The following is a 19668-nucleotide window of genomic DNA, read 5'->3' as shown; positions in this document are numbered from 1 at the left end:
GATGTCGACTTTTTATACTTAATTTTTTTTTTTTTTTTGGGGGGGGGAATCTTATTTTCTGTGTGCGATTTTTTCCCCAAAACTACTTTTTGAAAAACCTTCCAGGAACTTATAAGAAATTCACTGAAAAGTGGAATTGTCTGGGACTGGGTTAATCAGACACACATACAAACTTACATCCTGTTACTTTTATATAAGGAAGTAAGATGTTGTTAAAAGTAAAATTAATTTTCTTTCTAACCCCCCCCCCCCCCAATTCCATATTTGCAATGACTTGTAAAGTAAATTTGTAAAAGTATTACTCAGCAAAAATTTGCACTTTTATAATAAATAGTGATTTACAAATATGTAAATATGAAAAAAATTTATGACTGATAAAGTTATAAAAGTATTTTTATGTACTTTGTCTTTTATAAAAAAAAGTATTAAATTAATTTGTCAGGTGTTTTTCATTTTTGAAGTTGGTGACAATAATTCACAGAAAAAAACTAGGCAAACAAGGATAGGACAATAGCAGGAGAGAAGGTTAAAATGGGCTGTTTAATACAACCAGTCCCCAAAGTTTTAAAATAAAGTTTTGCTTATTCATTGACTTAACCACTTTGGCGATTTTTATTATATTTATATTGGTTTGTGTCCAAACAATTCAACCACTAATTTTAATCTACATAATTAGTAATTTTGTGTATCATCATTGGGGATGTACATCAATTTATCGGCCATTGTCTTTTCCCTATAGATCCTTCGGACAATAGATCATGAATAAATTCTCACCTTAAGAATTATATGACATAATCTTTCTTCGTAAATTTTGTAGGTGGGTGAAGAAAGGGCTGTAGCGTATTTCTCATCTTCTTATCTAAAAACCCCTAGTAACGGTCATTAACCAAATTATCGAGTAGCTTCGCTACTTACAAAAATTAGAATATTTAACTTCTAGTTGATTGCGAAGCAACAGGAAATAAAGCAGATGCTTCAAAAGGTAAATAGAGTTTTTCTTTAGGTGAAATGTCCCTGTCAAAAACAATTTCATAAGTAGCGCAGCATTAACAATCTAACAAAAGTTTATACAAAAATTAACATTAGCTACTCTATAATTCACAATTTTACATTGTCTGCTTATTTGATTTTCCTCGGCTGCTTTTTGAGATAGACCTCTTAAATTGTGTGAAGATATTATTGTGGTAGCGGCCGCGGTTTGTCAGCCGCTTCCCAAGTTCCCACCCCCCTACTCAGGGGAGGTCCCTCGGACCTCCCACAAGTCGGGAGCAGGGTTGCCATAAAACCATGGCCTAGGGTTGCCGAATACCACATTATAATACAGTATGATTTACTTGGTCTGTTGGGCATTTTTCAAAAATTTTCTTTGATTTTAGTATATTCCCTCTCTTTTTTATATCAACTGAAATCTGCTGTCCATCCGTGACTTTTTAAAGCTTTGCTACTTATTGATTTGTCATTCTTTAAAATTACATAGCAGGTTTTAGCTCATTATTTGGCAGCTATTGAACATAATCGTTCTTGTTTTGTTTTTAGCAAAAAAGTGTGATATCAGAAAGCGGTCAGGACACCAATACTTTAGTACCAACAAGGATGCCTAACAAGAATGATATGGGTGAGAACTTATTTTTATTCACGTGTCCACGGTCAATTCTTTTTTGTATGAAGCTTAAGATCTCTAGAACTAGTAAACCAATTGGGTTATCTATTTTAAGTAATCATCACATAGGTCCTGTGAAGTTTTTAGGCTTTTTGATTTTCATAATGAAGTCTTGGGATGGTTTCAGGCTATTTTTCCAGACCTTCCCCTTCTAATACAGAGAAACATATTTTATTAGTTCTATATTAGAATTTATTAACTTCGCTTTTATTTATGTTGTCATCCTTGTTAAAAAAACTAGAATTAAAAATTTTAGTTTTGATATTATTATCGATTTGATATTAGTAAAGTGTTTAATAAACGAATGAAAAAAGGAATAAGACAATGGACGATAAATTGATAAAAACAAAATTACTCTTACTGTTATTTAAAATCATTGGTTGAAAAGTTTTGACACTGCTAGTTTGAACCAGCCAATCAAGATTAAATAAAAGTAATGTTTTAAAGCCAACGAATGAGAGAACGTGATAATAAAACATTGGGTACCAGTAAAAATTGTTATCCAATGTCTTCTCCCTCCTTTTTATTTATCATTCATTAAGACATAAATTAACAATTTAAGAGGAACCTAGTAATAGTGTCTAACTTTTTATCTTTGTGACTTTACAAAAAATCCATCTCTTTTTTTCCTTTCCCACCTCCCCTCTCATCCTTCGATCTTTGTTACGTCACAAAGATAAAAAGTTAGACACTATTACTAGGTTCTTTAAGAGCAGTAAAACGGACATGCTCTAGTTGTAGAAAAGTTATAACACAATTATGTTAAATTTTAGATGGTATTTATGTTGAATCTAGACGAAAACCTTTGGAAGATGTTGATACAAATAAAGAAGAAACAAGGTTGACAATTTTTTTTAGCTTAAACCTTGCGGGGAGCCTCCCTCCCCCCCCCCCATCTTGCTATTTTAGGGGGTTGTGGGGGGTGGGGGGGGCACTAGAGGTTGCATCCACTTCATTTGGGGTCATAAATCCTACAATTGGAAGCAGCTTATAGTAAAAAAATGACAATGACCAATGATAGGCCAGTATACATTATAATTTACCCATGTATATGTGGTAAAATATATACTGGCCTATTATTGGTAATTTGTATTGTATGACGTCATTTTTTCTTAGTCACTAATAGCTGCTTCAATTTAATGTTTTTTTTTTCTTCCAAAAATCAGATTTTCTTTCTATTACAATAGTTTTCATAAAAAAGTACAGTGCTGTATGTACACATGTATTAAGTAAGATCTTGATAACTCTGTTTGGATTTTACTACAATAACTGGAAAATTTAAGAATTGGTCATGGGTATATTTAAGAATATTTTGAACCAACCTTACAAAAAAAATATTTCCTTACTAAAGAAAACTTTTTCTTTTTATAGAAGTGTACATTATCTTTAAACTAGCGGCTACGCCCAGGAGGGGGGGGGGGGTTCCCCCCCCTCATTTTTAATTTTAGTTAAAACAATTTCAAAAAATTTCTTTGGGGTGGGGGATATTTTTCATTTTTTGGGGGGGTTGGGGGTGTCCTACCCCCAAGAAAATAGTTATAAACCTTCCCGGGACCTATGAGAAGCTACCCTGTTAAGGAGAACCCAATCGGTTCAGCGGTTGGCGAGATCCTTCGGTACAAACACACAGACAAATAAACATTCTGTTACTTTAGTATAAGGATTTACTAAAATAGAACACCTGGCATAATTTTCTTAATATATTAGGTCATCCAGAGGTTCAATTATTCCTTCAACGTGTTTTGAGGTAACTTTTTATTTCAATCAACTTGTTGTTAATTATATATAAAGATCTCTAAAATGGACTTCCATATTATATATTGCTACCCGCGGCTTTAGAGTGTTGGGTTCGAGACTGGACCACAATGCCTCATGCTAAAGACTTTAAAAAGATAACTAACTCTGCTGTATATAGTAGAGGGACAGATTTGGCATTTAAATTGACGCAGAAAGGGCTACAAGACAAAGATCATTCAATCAAAGGTCTTACTGGTAATGTTAACCTATTATATAAAGAAGTAAGGTTTTTGGTTTACCATTAAGATCTCGCTAATCACTGAAGTTTAGAGAAGCTTTACATTAGTCTTTGGGTGGTTTTATGCTATTTCTAGGCCCTTTTGAATAAATAGCATCTAGATGCTAGGAGTTCATCCGCTAGTGTGTTATAATGCAGGGATCTAAAGGGATAAGACAATGCCTGATAAATTGAGATACATCCCCAATGATGACACACAAAATTATCTCTTCTATAGATTAAAATTAGTGGTTGAAACGTTTGAACCCTCAACTTAATATTTTAACTAATCAAAATTCAGTAAAAGTCCCCAAAGTTGTTAAGCAAAGAAATAAGAAAACTTTATTAAAAACTTTGGGGACTAGTTGTAATAAACATTCCATTGTCCCCTCTCTCTCTTGTTATAAAATGATATCAATTAAGCATATTATAATGAATATAATATTGATGTTTAGAAAAGAGACAAACTTGATATGGATGAGGAGAATGATGATGAAAATACTAATGACAGAATTGATGATACAGAACAATTCTTGTATCTCAGCTCCAGGGTAAGTATTAATATTGATGACAATACTAATGACAGAATTGATGATACAGAACAATTCTTGTATCTCAGCTCCAGGGTAAGTATTAATATTGATGACAATACTAATGACAGAATTGATGATACAGAACAATTCTTGTATCTCAGCTCCAGGGTAAGTATTAATAATGATGATACTAATGATAGAATTGATGATACAGACCAATTCTTGTATCTCAGCTCCAGGGTAAGTATTAATGATGACAATACTAATGATAGAATTGATGATACAGAACAATTCTTGTATCTCAGCTCCAGGGTAAGTATTAATGATGACAATACTAATGATAGAATTGATGATACAGAACAATTCTTGTATCTCAGCTCCAGGGTAAGTATTAATGATGACAATACTAATGATAGAATTGATGATACAGAACAATTCTTGTATCTCAGCTCCAGGGTAAGTATTAATGATGACAATACTAATGATAGAATTGATGATACAGAACAATTCTTGTATCTCAGCTCCAGGGTAAGTATTAATGATGACAATACTAATGATAGAATTGATGATACAGAACAATTCTTGTATCTTAGCTCCAGGGTAAGTATTAATGATGATGATAATACTATTGAAAGAATTGATGATACAGAACAATTCTTGTATCTCAGCTCCAGGGTAAGTACTAATGATGATGATAACACTAATGATAGAATTGATGATACAGAACAAGTCTTGTATCTTAGCTCCAGGGTAAGTATTGATAATGATGATGATAATACTATTGATAGAATTGATGATACAGAACAATTCTTGTATCTCAGCTCCAGGGTAAGTTTTGTTCTTGTTGATAATATATGTAAGCAAGAGATTTTGTTTTGTTTGAGCTGCATGTCTTTCAGACACTAACAAAATCATCCTTTTCTCCAGGGAGGAAGGGACATTAGACTGTAAATTACACTGGTACCCAAAGTTTTATAATCTCATTTATAAGCACATAAAGCTTTGGGTACTATTATTAAATCTTGCTTGGTTGGTTAAAAACTAACAGTTTCTAAACTTTACAACTGTTAATTTTAATTTACACAAGGTATAAATTTGTTCCTTTGATATGGTACATGTTGCAAATATTTAGTTATTTGTAACACTCCCAACACTAGATGTTTTCACAACCAGGTGCGCGCATAAATGTATGCAGGTAGTACAGACAACCAGACAACCTACCACCAAGCCTTTAGTCTTTTTGTAAATGTGAAAGTAACTGTTACTAAAAATGTTTATTATATATGAATACAAAAATGTTGATAAAATAGTGTTATTCATTTAGTTAAGTACAGAAAATTGTTTTATACATCAACTTATCCATTGTTTTATTTTTGTCATTGTTGATATTTTTTCTGTTCAGGGAATGATGAAATATTTCCAACAGCAGTTTCCAAGTATTTGTGACAGATTGGGAAAACCAGAACTTAAGGTAATCTATTACACGATGGAATGCAGAAAAAAAACTATATTTTGTCCTAATGATTATAGCTAAAAAAAAATTAAAATTTCTGAAATAAGTATATTATAGGTAGTTTTAATCGGCAATTTCAATGAAAGTACAGAACCTCCCATTCTTATTTTGAAATAATTCCAAAATATTCGATGTTTATTTATTAACTACCCCCTCCGTTATATCAAAAATAACTAGGGAGAGTTCAGTGCTCAATAGGCACTCCTAAGGAAAGTACCTTTTAATGAATTTAAATTTTTTAGAGTGGTTCCAACAGTTCTGTTCTTCCCCCAGATATCTTCTGTAAGGTAAACTTTACACTTGAATCTTTAATCCTCATATAAAAGTAACAGGATGTCTATGTGTACCGGTGAATCTTGCAAATCGCTTAACTATTGTATTTGCATCTCCTTTATAGTGAAGCTTTGTATAAGTCCGGGATATTCCACCTTTTGTATGTATGTAGTTTTTTATATTTTAATGAAATTTTCATCTTTGGTGTCAACTTATTAATATTTTTCAAGGAAACGGAACAAGTAGGTCCTGACTCTTATGAGGAGACACATATCAAGTTCACCCCATCCATAGAGTGTGCAGAGATGGATAATCTTATGAAAGTTGGATGGACCTTCAGGTTCAGTTCACTACTTCCATTTCATTGGGATACATAGAGTAGCATAAATTGAATCAAATTCATTGGAATGTAGTCTCACAATAATTATTTGAAAGTAGGATTAAAATACATGAATGTAATGTATAGCTTAAAACTTGGATTAATATAGAGGTAAACATACCTTGACCCTAAGTCACCAGGAGGTGTTTACTTACCCCTTCCATTGAGTGTGCAGAGCTGGATAATCTTATGAAAGTTGGATGGACATTCAGGTGATGATCACTACTTCCATTGCATTAGGATACATGGACTAGCACTGATTGATTTAAAGTCACTGTAATGTAGTCTCACAATAATTATTTGAAAGTAGGATTAAAATACATGAATGTAATATATAGCTTAAAACTTAGATTAATATAGAGGTAAACATTCCTTGACCCTAAGTCAACAATAGGTGTTTACTAGACTATAAAAGTTTTAAAGATTTTTAATCAATATAATAGATTTGAAATCTGCATAAAATTTTAAGGATTTTTTTATAAAATTCGTTTTTTATATAATTCTTTATTTAAAGGCGCAAATACGATTTAAGTTAATAAATTTTGACCAATAGGATAGCTGGATTGGAAACTACCTACGCTCTAATTGGTTGAATGATGTACGTCACTTAAGCTTCTCCAATCAGAGCGCAGATAGTTTTCAATCCACCAATCACAGATCTCAAAATTATTTAACTTAATTTGTATTTGCGCCTTTAAATAAAGAATTATATAAAAAACTAATTTTATAAAAAATCCTTAAAATTTTATGCAGATTTCAAATCTATTATATTGATTAAAAATCTTTAAAACTTTTATAGTCTAGTGTTTACTTATTCCCTCCATAAAGTGTGCAGAGCTGGATAATCTTATAAAAGTTGGATGGACATTCAGGTATAGTCAGGCAGCCCGAGTGAACGAACATTGGGCTTTGAGCTACACTGGTCTGGTACCCAAAGTTTTATAATCAGTTTTCTAACTCGTTGGATCAAAAACTTTGGGTGCTTTGATTTGTTGGTTCCAAACTAGTAGTTTCTGACTTTTCAACCAATAATTTTAAATTGACAGAAAGGGTAATTTTGTTCATCAAAATATTTAAAAACATACAGACAACCATCCTGTTACTTTTATAAAAAGATATTGATTTAGAAAGCCCACAAAGATGAAGGACAGAAGAACAAACATAATGTATGAGTGGCCTGACGAAGCTCAAAGAGATGCAGTAACTAAACTTGGTAAGTTACTTTATTTTTACATTATAATGATTCATTGTTATATCATTGAAATATCCTTCGTTGTGAATCTACATATTTTTAAATAGCTTGAAAATAACGGTGTGAAAAGTTTTTTTTATTTGTTTGTTCCTTTCATTCACTTTTAGGGAAAGCAACCAATTCACTGTTATCATATCAATAACATTAAAAAATTTTGTCACTTAGTTATTGCTGAGTTATTAACTGTATGGAAAGAGAGGATAGTGGACTGTAAATTACACTGGTACCCAATGTTTTATAACAACTTAATTTTATTCAATGGTTCTATTTTTGAAACTTGAATAGCAGTGTCCAAACTTTTCCACCTATAATTTAATCTACAGAAAAAGATTTTGTTTAATATAATTAGGAATGTAAATTAATTTATCGTTTATTGTCCTATCCCTTAAGATCACTGACTTGCTTTTTGTTTGAAAGGATGTAACATAGTACCAGTTGGATTTACCTATGCCCGGAGAGATAAACAGAAAGAAAATACAGACTTCAGTATTCAATGGCAGATTAGGCAGGATACAATACAGTTCCAGAACTGGTAGAATTAAATAAATATACTAAAAAATCACGAAACCTAGTAAGGAAAAGCCCTTTTACATATACGGACGGATGGACGTACAGAATATCCTAATTATAGAGTAACCCCACTTTCACATTTGATAATAAAGGGTGCTAAAAAAAAACAATCGCTTCACTTTTTTCAATATAAACCTTACAGTTTTGGTCCAAAACTAGTAAAAAAAAATAATACAATTCATGCCCAAGCAATGACAATAAGAAAACAATATTTTTAATCTACTCACCTTTCCAGACCACTAGAGCTCGTCTCCTAGCCATTGCAGAGAAATTTGCCCTACGCCGAAAATCCATATTTTATTATAGATTAAGACAAATTTGTTTTTTAGAATAAAAGAACTAACCGTCTTAAGTACTTGAAATCTTGTAGATAGACCCCATAATGTTTCGGGGTTTTGATGGTGCATGTAAAGACCTTTCTATAGACACCTTAACAAGGTTTCTAACAAAATCTTAGCCAATTTGGCATCAAAAAGAAAGACCTGGCAAACATCAAGAACTATAAAAGAAAGAGCCGTCATGTCTCAATATTGGAAGGGTCTGTCTTTATTATGCCAAATTGGCATAGATTGAGTTAGAAATCTGGTTAAGGTGTCTATAGAAAGATTTTTACATGCTACATGCTACAAAATCTCTAAACATTATGGGGTCTATCTCCAAGATTTGAAGTACTTATGGTGATTCAAATTGTGAGCGATTGGGTTTTTTTTATAATACCCATTAGAATGTTGAGAAAAATGTTAGATTTGCTAGAAGCTTGTGTTTTTTTTGTCATATTAGTCGTAGGAATTAAAACAAGACAATTTATAACATAAACTCATAAAACATTTAATTAAATGAGATATCATCATATTAAGCTCATTTATCCCCATAGAATTGTCGACTCAATCAAATAACCTTGGTAATGAAAATCTTCACAAAAAATCCAAATTTTATTTCCAATAAGAATAATTGCAATAGTTTCATATATTATATATAAAAATTTATTATAATAATTTGGGTTAGTTTTGTAAATATAAAGCGAGCTCTGCGCTGATTAGGTATAAGTTTTCAAATGAAATTGAACTGTATTGTGACCCAGATTTGTGAAAGCTGAAACCTATTTGACAAAACATCTTCATTACCCCAAAATTAAAGTCTACTTTCTGCTTCTGGTGCTCTATAAAAAGGTAAGATTTTTAATTTATTTTAGAAAAAAAATCAGATGAATTACAACACTAACTTGACAAAGTGTCTCAAAAATCAGCCATGTAATGTCATAAAAATCAGGGAGATTAGAGGAGAAGTGAGAAAGAAAATCCCTATAAAAGAGATGGATAATTCCTCATTTTTATGACGACACATGGCTGATTTTTGAGACACTTTGTCCAGTTTAAAAAATCAGCTTTTCCGATTTGTAAAAAAGTTTTAAATATTGATGCTGTGATTTTAAAAATGTATTTTTAACCTTACCAAATTTTAGGACATGATTTGATAGTCCGGATTATTCTAAAGTCTAGATTCTATAGATTTGAAAGAGACTGGAGAGTCTAGACTTAGATACCCTAGCATCTAGATTCTAGACTGCAATGATTTTACAATAAAAATTTTTTTTAGTACATGGAAAATCTGGAGGGGATTACAGAAGAACATCTGAAGCATATCTTTTACAGGTAAATCAAGAATATATGTAAATTATTTAATTACATAAAATTGGTGTTAGATTAATTTATTTGTAATTGGTATATCCCTATTTAAAAATTAAATTCGATATTAGACTAGACATGCAAATTAAACTAATTAAAATTAAACTAAGATACTCTTTACTGCTTTTTTTAAATTTTATCCCATTTAAGTAGCGCAACAACACTATAATTATAATTATTCTTATTTTAGTAAAATTGAGAAGTGCCCAACTAATTGGACTGAAGAGAATGCTGGAGAAAAGGAAAAAGATATTTTCTAACTTTTTTGAATTGACGTTTACGTTCATTGTTAGTACAGCTAGCTATCGATTGTAAAAATGTTAAAACCTTTTACGGTGTTGTATTAGATAAAACTTTAGTTTAAATTATATGAAGATTCTTAGATGGTTTTTCATTATATAAACATATTTCGAATGACTTCTAGGTTTGGCTTTGGTTTTGGGTGAAGGGAAGTTAGAACAATAAGAGAGAAAATAAATATTTAAGTAAAGACATCACTCACATTTATAATATGCAAATTCTCTCCTTTTGTAGATTAAATTTATTGGCGGAAAAGTTTGAAGCTACTTTGTACAATACAATCCTATTCCAAAAGATAAGGCTAATGGCAGAACTTGTTCATTAACTTCGGGGGAAATTTTACAATCCATTATCACCTAATCCACTTGAAAATTGGAAAGTAGCTTTAAGAAATATTTTTGCTCTGCTAGTTGTTGGATGTTTTGAGAACTCTATTTGATTGTTTGAAAACCAAGAAAATTACTAACTTCTTTATTAACAAGGAATGTTTTTAGATAAAACTATCTCTTCTAATGACCATGAAATAGAATAACAATTATCTTATTTGGAATTGTATACTTCCAGTATTTTTTCTAAATGACTATACCCAGTACCAGCAGGACCTATAAATGCAAAGCCCTTACTCTGTAGGGCAACTGTTTACCTAACAAAATTTAACCTAGTCTAAAGTAAAACACAGGAAAAACCTTCCCTCCCTCTATTTTACATTTTATTATAAAACTAGCGGCTTCGCCCATAGCCTCTAGGAGGGCTTTGCCCCAAGAAGTATAATTAAATCTTTTATTACCTGTAGTTGACCCCACTCCACCACTATTTTAAGTACCTAATTTTAAAAAATGGTGGGGAGATTTTTTTTGGGGGGGAGGGAGTTAAGGGGTTTCCCACTCCCAAAGAAAATAGCACAAAACCACCACAGGACCAGTAGGTATATTCCCTAAAGAGTAGAATCAGATCAGTTCAGTGGTTACCGAGATCTTAAGGGACAGACGGACGGACAGACAGACAGACAGACATCATTCTACTTTGTATTATAGATACGAAGTGAAGAGGCTGGTGAGGTTTCTGTGCTTGAAAATGCACTTATCTTGCCTTTGTTCTAAAAACTGGGTGTACTACAGTGCAACATGTTGGAGGGAGTGGCAGATCATAAGATCTTTAATGTCCAACATCAGGTTTGTTTATTGTCTCTATTAGCAACTAGACCAAGCGGCCTTAGGCCGCCTTAGGGTCCGAGTTATTAGAAAAAAAACAGAGGGATATTTCAAATTATAGAGTAGCTTCTCTACTAAAAAATATTTTAGCAGAAAATCTTACATGAACTTTATATGTCTGTCTGGTACACAATCAGAATTATGATTTACTTTAAAATAAAAATACAAAGCAAATTTGTCTGTGAGGATTTCGCTGATTAAAAAGCATCATATATTCAATTATCTTTGTCAGTCAGTCCGTCCATTATGCTAAAGTTTTAGTAATTAGATTTTATGGATTTAGAGATGTATGTTTAAAGTTAACTGTATATATTTCTATTGAAATCTAATGTTTTAACCACATTGTCTATCTTATTAGAGTAAACGTGAATTTCTCTTCAGTTATTAAAGATAAATGGCTGGAATTAAAAAAACATCCCCATACTGATGAACATCCAGTATATAACTTACTTTGTCCGTCCGTCTGTTGGAAAGCTTTGATATGCATCTACTATCAAAGATTTTGTATAAATCTATTGTAAACCTTTCCATGTTTTTTAGCTTTACTAAGGACTTATAAATAATGTTATCCTTGTTAAGTTTTACGAAATGGTTCTCCTTTACATTGTAGCTTCTCATAGGACCTGGTAAGGTTTATAACTATTTTGGGGGAGAGTACCACAACCGCCCTAGGAGAAATCACCCCTAGAAAATAATAAACCCCTCTCAAAATTTTTTTTTACTTTTTCTTTAAAAAACTGTACTTGAAAGAGGTGGTTTGACTCCCCCCCCAACCCAAGGGTCCCTGGATGCCTCTAGGGGCATAGCCGCTGCTAGTTTATCTATATACAAGTCTATAATACAATGTAGAACGATGTCTGTCTGTTTGTAGCAAAGGATCTCGCGAACCGCTGAACCGATCGGGTTCTCCTTTACAGGGTAGCTTCTCATAGGTCCCGGGAAGGTTTATATCTATTTTCTTGGGGGGTGGGACACCCCCAACTCCCCAAAAAATGTAAAATACCCCCCCCCCAAAAAAAAAAAAAAAAATATTTCTTTTTCTTTTTAAAACTAAAATTAAAATAGTGGGGTCAACTACCCCCCCCCCCCAAAAAAAAAAAATACGAAAAATTAGTTTGATTAAACCTCTTGGGGCGAAACCGCTAATTTATAAAATATGGAAGTGTATTTTCAATGCTTGATATGTACTCGATATGGGAAAGCACCCTAAACATCACTTGCTTAATTATTATTAAATATATTTTTTACACGAAGCACCTCTATAATTAGAAATGTTCGTCTGAGGGTAAAACATAATTCTTCATCTGCTATTAAAGATAGACGGCTTTAATTATAAATTAAAAATGTATTTTTTCCCTTTTATATGCCGTCGGTCTGTCAGTATAGCTTTTAGTATTTCCAGGGAAGACTTTATTATCTTATCTTCTATTCAAGTTTTGTATGATTTACAACATACAACAATAAATAACTAATAAAAATATTTTTATTTGTAAATATATTGTCAATTTGATTTCAATGTCTCATTCTTAATATCTAATCTACTTAACTGATTGGGTTCTCACTGTATATTCACAGGGGAAATATTAGAAAATAAATATAAATATATTAACTTGCACATAAAGATTACTTCGAGTTCAACTACTTACATTAGAATTTCTGTCTGGCTGATTTCAGTTATTTATTTTATAATAAAAGCCTTTGATACTATTGTGGTATTCGGCAACCGTGAGCCATGCAAATGGCACCCCTGACCGGGGTTCGGTGGAGGGTCAATGGCCCTCCCCCGAGTCCTGGGGAAGGGGTCTGACGACCCCTTCCCTATGCCTAGAATTAATGATTGAATCTGTCATGTTTTATTATGGTTAACTGTATTCTTAATTCCCCCCACCCTTTCCAGGGATGGGGGATCATTATTGCCCAAACTGACTATTGTATATGTATTATAATGCTTGTATGTTATGATTATTTATTCCTATCCATGTAGTTATTGTTTGTTGTATATAGCTTTAGTATCCTTTAAACCTTCAATAAAGTGACAACTGAAATAGATGTTGATTATTATCTAGTGAATGCTAGAGAAGCGTAGCTTCTCTATAGTAAGGTGTCCACGTCTGTCACACTAATTGAACTCCGGTGTCTGCCATTTATCCTCGGCGGATACCACAACTTTTGGTGACAGCTGTGTGAGATTACGGCAAACCACAAGTGTAGAGCAGACGCGCATCTGAGGCCAAGGTACTCCCAGCAGTGAAACTGGCAAAACTGACACAAGCAACCTGAATTACCCACCCTGGACAGCAAAGTCTAACTCTGCATCCGGCAGTTGTGGAAGCGAGACAGCGAAACCTGACGAAGAACCGGCTGAAACAAGCCAAACAAGTGTAAACGGCTGAAAATAGGCCAACTTTACTGCAAGAGATAGCAGGATCCGAACCAGTGGCGCCAGCAGGACGGGACATTCCCTGCCGCCATCAGCCGGATTTGGATCAGCGGCGCCAGCAGGACGGGACATTCCCTGCCGCCGATAGGCTGAAACATGCCATATAGCTGCGAGCTGCGAGCCAGCATACGAGTGTAGTGCACCAGAACAGAGAAAACTACGTCAACTCCAAGTATCCTGAGAGGCTACAACGCAGCCGCCCATCTAGAAAAACAGATATTATATCACATTTGCAGGGATTACCACCCTGGTGTGATGGCTAAACAATAGATTTATGAGCAAAGCTTGGCAAACAAATTGTTGTGTTGTGATAAAACTAAAAATAGAACAGGCTTGGATTTATTGTGTATTGTGATAACAACTAAAAATAGAACAGGGTTAGTAAACAAATCTGTTATGTAATTGTGATAAGGACAAAAATAGAAGCTAGATGTAATATAATAAAGACCCTGATACACAATCCAATCACCTCAAGCCTACAGCACAACAACAATACACCCCTTCTTCCAGAGGAAAGGGAGGAGCCCCTCTCCATTGAAGGCAAATACAATCAGGGTGATATAATAGATAAGCCTAGGATTAAGAAGAAAAGGCACTATTACACCAGCACACAGTTACCCCCCCCCCCTCCATCACCGGGGGAACGGATGGAGTCACCCCCGTCCCCTCACGCGCTTCCCCCCCTTCCTACCCACACTAGACTAAGTCCGTTCGTAGTGTGGGGCTAGCGACCGGGAACACAGAGCGCCATTCACGGGCAGCGCAACAGAGTGCGGAAATATCATAAATTCAACGGACAAAGCGGACCAATGAGAGGGCGAGTTGCGGGATAAGTGAGCGTTTTCCCCGTGTGCGCGGATTTGACGGTGCGTACGCGCGTTGCAAGGACAGGAGATTTCACGCACACACACACACACCGGAGCGGAGCTACTCCATAGCATCTAACAGGGGTATTTTCAGCAAATAAAGGATTACAAGCTTCCCTCCTTCTAGCTCTAGTGTGATAAAGGAAAACCCAATCAGTTCTTGACAGCAGTTCAGACCCTCAACATCTGTCTACACCTACCAGCCTACTCTACCACCTCAGAATCCAACTAGTGATAAACACAGCTAAGCTATATTTTTGTAACTAAACTACCAACCTAGTGATAAAAAACAGTGTTGGCTGTTAGGCTAGCCCGCCTCTAGTGACAAACCATTTATTCTATCTACGTTATAACTTTGCGTCCCGCCATTGAACCGTTGCCCCGATGGATCAGCCGCAAGCGCCAGGAGGTGACCAAGCCCCAGTATGGCTCCAGGATGACCCTCAGCCGGCTCCAGCCGAGTACCGCAAGCTGATGCTGAGTAACCTGCCAGAGTTTAGAGGACTGCCCAAGCAATCCTGGAGTTCACATATCCGCAGACTCGAGATGTCATGGGCGGCTTATCGCGTGCCACCCCATGACTCCCTCAACCGCCGCAACGCCCTCCTACTGTCACTGGTAGGGCAAGCGGCGGAAATGGCGTCCCATCTGTTTGGCGAGGCAGGCCAAGCCTTGACCTACGAACAGGCGGCCGAGTGCAGAGCTGACTGGGCCCAGGTAGCCAGCCGCAGGCGCACCGCCGACAAGGGTGCCCCTCCATGGAAGACCAGCAGAGTGGCCCACATGGAAGGGAGCGCGCCCCCAGCACCACCGCAGCTGGCAGCCGCCCCCAGAGCCGCGGAACGAGCCGACGGGATGCCACAGTTTGGGACCGTTCCAGCCAGGATCAACGTACTGGGCGGCGCGGCTGAACCCAACCGGGTTGGCCTGGGCTTCAGTCTCAACCACCTGGGGCCGGAGCTGGTGCAACCCTACAACATAGCCGAGCCAGAAGTCCTGAGGCCCCAGCCTTTTAGCCTCAACATGATGGAGCCTGCGCGGCCGAGCCTACCCAGCAAGAGTGGAGGGGCGCTACCCAGCGTCCCTGAGACGATGTACGGGGAGGCCCTGGCGGCCGCTGAACAAGAGAGGCAGGAGGCGCTAGCCAGCGCATCAACATCGATGTATGGGGCGCCACCCGGCGCCGCCACCTGTGACGACTGGGGGGTGCTATCCAGCGCCTCCCACCTAGTGCCTGGGGCGACACCCGTCGCCGCCACCGAGATACCTGGATCCTGGAACGAGCCAGCCTCCAACCTGGTGCCTGGGGCGACAACCGTCGCCGCCACCGAGAGACCTGAGCCCTGGAACGAGCCAGCAGTCCCAGAGGAAGGGGTGACACCCGTCACCCCCAGTCAGCCAGCGCCACCAGCCTGCAGGGAGAGCCCAGCTACATGCCATCCAGAGCCCCCTGCCAGCCGAAGGAACCCAGCTGCTCAACACCAGGATAAGTTGAATTTGTTAAATGTGTTGTATCCAAGCCATTGTAAAACCCCAGCCTTGCCTGTGCCCCCTGCACCAGAGGCTGGGGAGATTGAAATTTGGGAAAATAAGGACTTGCCTGTGCCACATGCACCTGAGTTCCTAGGGCAGGGGAGGGAAGTGAGTAAGGGCGAGCCTGTGCCACATGCACCTCCGCCCCATGCCACTGGGCATGTCTTGGACAAGGGAAGGGAGCACTTGGGGCTAGGGGAGCCGACACCCAGGCAAGTGCCAGTCGCTTGCCAGTCTGTCATTGGGGAGGGTATCGGGGTGCCCCGGCCGCACAAAGATAACGCTCAATGGAAACTTGTATCTAGCCAGGAGCAGCCCAGCCGTGTCCAGCCACGAGAAGCAGCCGTGACCAGAGCTGAAGATCCCCAGCCGCGTGTGCGAGGTAGATGGTTGCCTGGAAGCCTCTCCCATTGGTGGATGGTCCTGTGGGGCCTCCTGCTGGCAGCCGTGTGGCCTACAACCAGCTACGTCCTGGTGGGATGGGACTGTGCCAACCCCACCCATGTCACATCCTACAATAAAGAAAAGATGTGTAACACGGAGCCCCTACACCAGGAGGTGCCCCTGGGCCATGAAGTGCACGTCCTGCAGCAAGTCAAGGTGAGGGAAACAACCGGGTACAGTTGCCAGCTCACCGTGTCCCAGTGGACATTCAGGTGTGGGGTATGGGGTCACCTCAAGGTGACCTCGGTCCCCACCCTCATGAGGCCAACCAAGATAGACCCAGAAGCGTGCCGAGACCTGGCCAGGAACCGAGTCTACACGCTGCCAGGCAAGACCCAGCCACTGACGTTCCAGCTGAACCATCCCCTGTTCTTCACCATCGACATGGTGGGCGCCCTCGTCAACAGCCCCGAGGGGGTGGGTTGTGAAGGGGAGGACGTCCACTTTGAGGGCCAGCTGTACCGCAATGAATTAGTGCTCCAGGAGCGACGGCTGCTGGTCAAGGAAGAGACCTACGTGGTAGAGGATGGACGGGTGGAGTCCCAATCTGACCACCTGACCCTGGAGTGTCCCCATTCTGAGCTGTCCTGCATCACTGGGGAAGCAACCTACGTGTGGGACCACCTGGGGAGAGATTGCCCCTTGAGGCTGATCCGCAGCCTCCAGCCCAGCCTAGTGATGGATGCATACCTGGTTGACCATCAGGCCCAGTTTTTCATCAACATGACCAACCCCACCTCGATTGTGAACTGCGACTTCGAGGCCCATGCCACCAACCATCCAGCGTTGTTCGTGGCAGCTGACCCAGCCGCGGCTGCGCTGCCCAGAGTGTCGGCCAGGGATGTCGACGTCCCCCTACAAGCCCAAATACATGCAGGTTATATTGGGTTTACCCTGGAAACGTGCATGAAAAGCACAGCAGCAGAAGAAGTAGCGGCCAACTGCTGGAAGCTCCAGCAACTAGACCCGGCCCACCCGGTGCGTGTCCAGGGGAGCACGTTCTCGGTACTGAGGGGAGACATCCTGCTGCAGCTGACCTGCCAACGCCATAAATACGTTGTCCGCGAACACAAGGAGTGTTGGGACAAAGTGCCAGTAGAACCCACAGGATTTGTAGACGCTGTGACCCGAGTGTATAGTGAACACGCCACCAAGATTCCCTGCTCCTCCACATACCCCCTGACTGTGCACGCGGAGGAAGGCTGGATAGAGTTAACCCCCGCTCCTAAGAAGAGGCCACCCCCGCTGGATACGCCTAAGCAGTTGCTGACAGAGCCCTTGGATGACTTCAGTTCAGGGGGCTTGTATTCGCAGGCTGAGTTGAACGACTGGCAACAACTGCTAGCGTTCCCAGCATACAAGAGCGCCATGCTGACCGGCCTATCCTATGGCTCCTGCGTTCAGCAAGGCAGCTGTTCGGCCACAGGAGACCATGGGATAGTGTCCTACAACATTGACCGACTGGCGGAGGAAGGAGAGGCCGCCCTGGATGTCTGGGCTGGATTTAGACAAGCTATCCACGAGTGGGGAGATGGCGCAGCCATACTGTGCTTGCTGTTGTTGATCCTCAAACTGCTGGGGGACCTAACCATCATTTCTCTGGCAGCAGCACAAGGAGGCGTCCGAGCGGCCTTGAATGCGGTGTCACAAGTGTTCCTGTACCATCCAGCTTTGTATAGGAAGGCCCTGGCTAGAGCCAAGCTCACCCATGCCAAGTCCCGGGACTTTTCAGTAGACTGGGATGCCATACCCATCGGCCGGGAAGCAGCCGAGGAAATGGTGTCCATGCACTTTAAACCTTCAATAAAGTGACAACTGAAATAGATGTTGATTATTATCTAGTGAATGCTAGAGAAGCGTAGCTTCTCTATAGTAAGGTGTCCACGTCTGTCACACTGCCGTAATCTAATTGAACTCCGGTGTCTGCCATTTATCCTCGGCGGATACCACACTATGAACGTAATAACATTCTGCCTTAGCGTTTTCTTTTTTTTAAAACCTCTCTCTCACACTTGCTTTTTCTTCCATTTTCTTTTGATTTCTTTATTTGATCTTCAGACACGTATTTATAATAATGCTTTTTTCATTCTTTCAAAATGAAATTTGAATTATGGAATTTATTTTCCAATATATATTTTTTTATATAACCGTCTTGAAAGGGTTAAAGTGTTTTTAATTTTTGTTTGTAAATCTGAACACATTAAAAGTGGCGCTAGAATCAATTTATTTTAAAACTAAGTTTTCTTAAATTTACTATATTATGAATTTAAATTTTCTGTTTTAAGAATAGTAATTAAATACTTCAACATTATGTAAATAGCAACATGAAATAAAAAAGATGAATTTATTCTTAATAAAGTAAAATATTGGGTCTTATCGTTCTGGGCAATGAGAGTTTATTATGGATTATTGGAGCACTATGAGTTTTAAACATTTATCCCTTGGAAGACTTGAGCTCATATATAGACATTTATCTCCTATATAGATCTGTCATGGATCTTGATGCAATAAAGCAGGCCGTTTTGTAAATGTTAAAAATTGGAAGATTTCATTAAATAAAAGTAATCGCAAATATACTTAGTAAATAACATGATTTTATAACAGAATGTCTGTCTGTCCATCTGTCCATTAAGATATCTGTATTATTGTTTATAACTTTAGGTAAGGTTAGATTACATCAGGTACTAGGTTGACCTACAGAGTTAAAGCCCCCTGTAGGCATTAGTCATAGGAATACTTACTTCCCTTCCCCCCTTTATCTTCAATTTATGTCAAAAAAAAGGGGATGGAGGGGGGGGGGGTATCAGTGCTTAACCGATACTTTGTGGAAAGCACCAAATGTCCATGTCTACATTAAGATCTCTGTTTTAATTTGCTGGATTGTTGGGCAGATTATAGAATATTTCCTTATATGGCATGGCAGTTCTAAGGCTACTGTTATGAGTTACTGTATCATATACATCCCTTACCATCCCCAATTTAAATATCAAGTGTT

At 38.2% G+C, this 19668-nt stretch overlaps 1 protein-coding gene across 1 annotated transcript in view; it reads left to right on the top strand.

Moving 5' to 3' along the window:
- Positions 1-19668, top strand: part of LOC145322940 (uncharacterized) — a 61675-nt gene that overhangs the window by 37296 nt on the left and 4711 nt on the right. The window contains exons 15-29 of the mRNA XM_080165335.1: positions 941-982; positions 1537-1615; positions 2434-2500; positions 3368-3407; positions 4130-4225; positions 5610-5678; positions 5963-6007; positions 6224-6333; positions 7500-7585; positions 8042-8129; positions 9276-9363; positions 9791-9846; positions 10070-10121; positions 10590-10661; positions 11298-11351. Coding sequence (XP_080021461.1) covers positions 941-982; positions 1537-1615; positions 2434-2500; positions 3368-3407; positions 4130-4225; positions 5610-5678; positions 5963-6007; positions 6224-6333; positions 7500-7585; positions 8042-8129; positions 9276-9363; positions 9791-9846; positions 10070-10121; positions 10590-10661; positions 11298-11351 — 1044 coding nt within the window. The remainder of the gene's footprint in view (positions 1-940; positions 983-1536; positions 1616-2433; positions 2501-3367; positions 3408-4129; positions 4226-5609; positions 5679-5962; positions 6008-6223; positions 6334-7499; positions 7586-8041; positions 8130-9275; positions 9364-9790; positions 9847-10069; positions 10122-10589; positions 10662-11297; positions 11352-19668) is intronic.

Source organism: Acartia tonsa, chromosome 6 (assembly GCF_053477335.1).
Source record: "Acartia tonsa isolate MP-2025a chromosome 6, ASM5347733v1, whole genome shotgun sequence".
NCBI lineage: Eukaryota > Metazoa > Arthropoda > Copepoda > Calanoida > Acartiidae > Acartia > Acartia tonsa.
The sequence above is the reverse complement of the archived record's forward strand: the minus strand, read 5'-3'. Positions and strand labels throughout refer to the sequence as shown.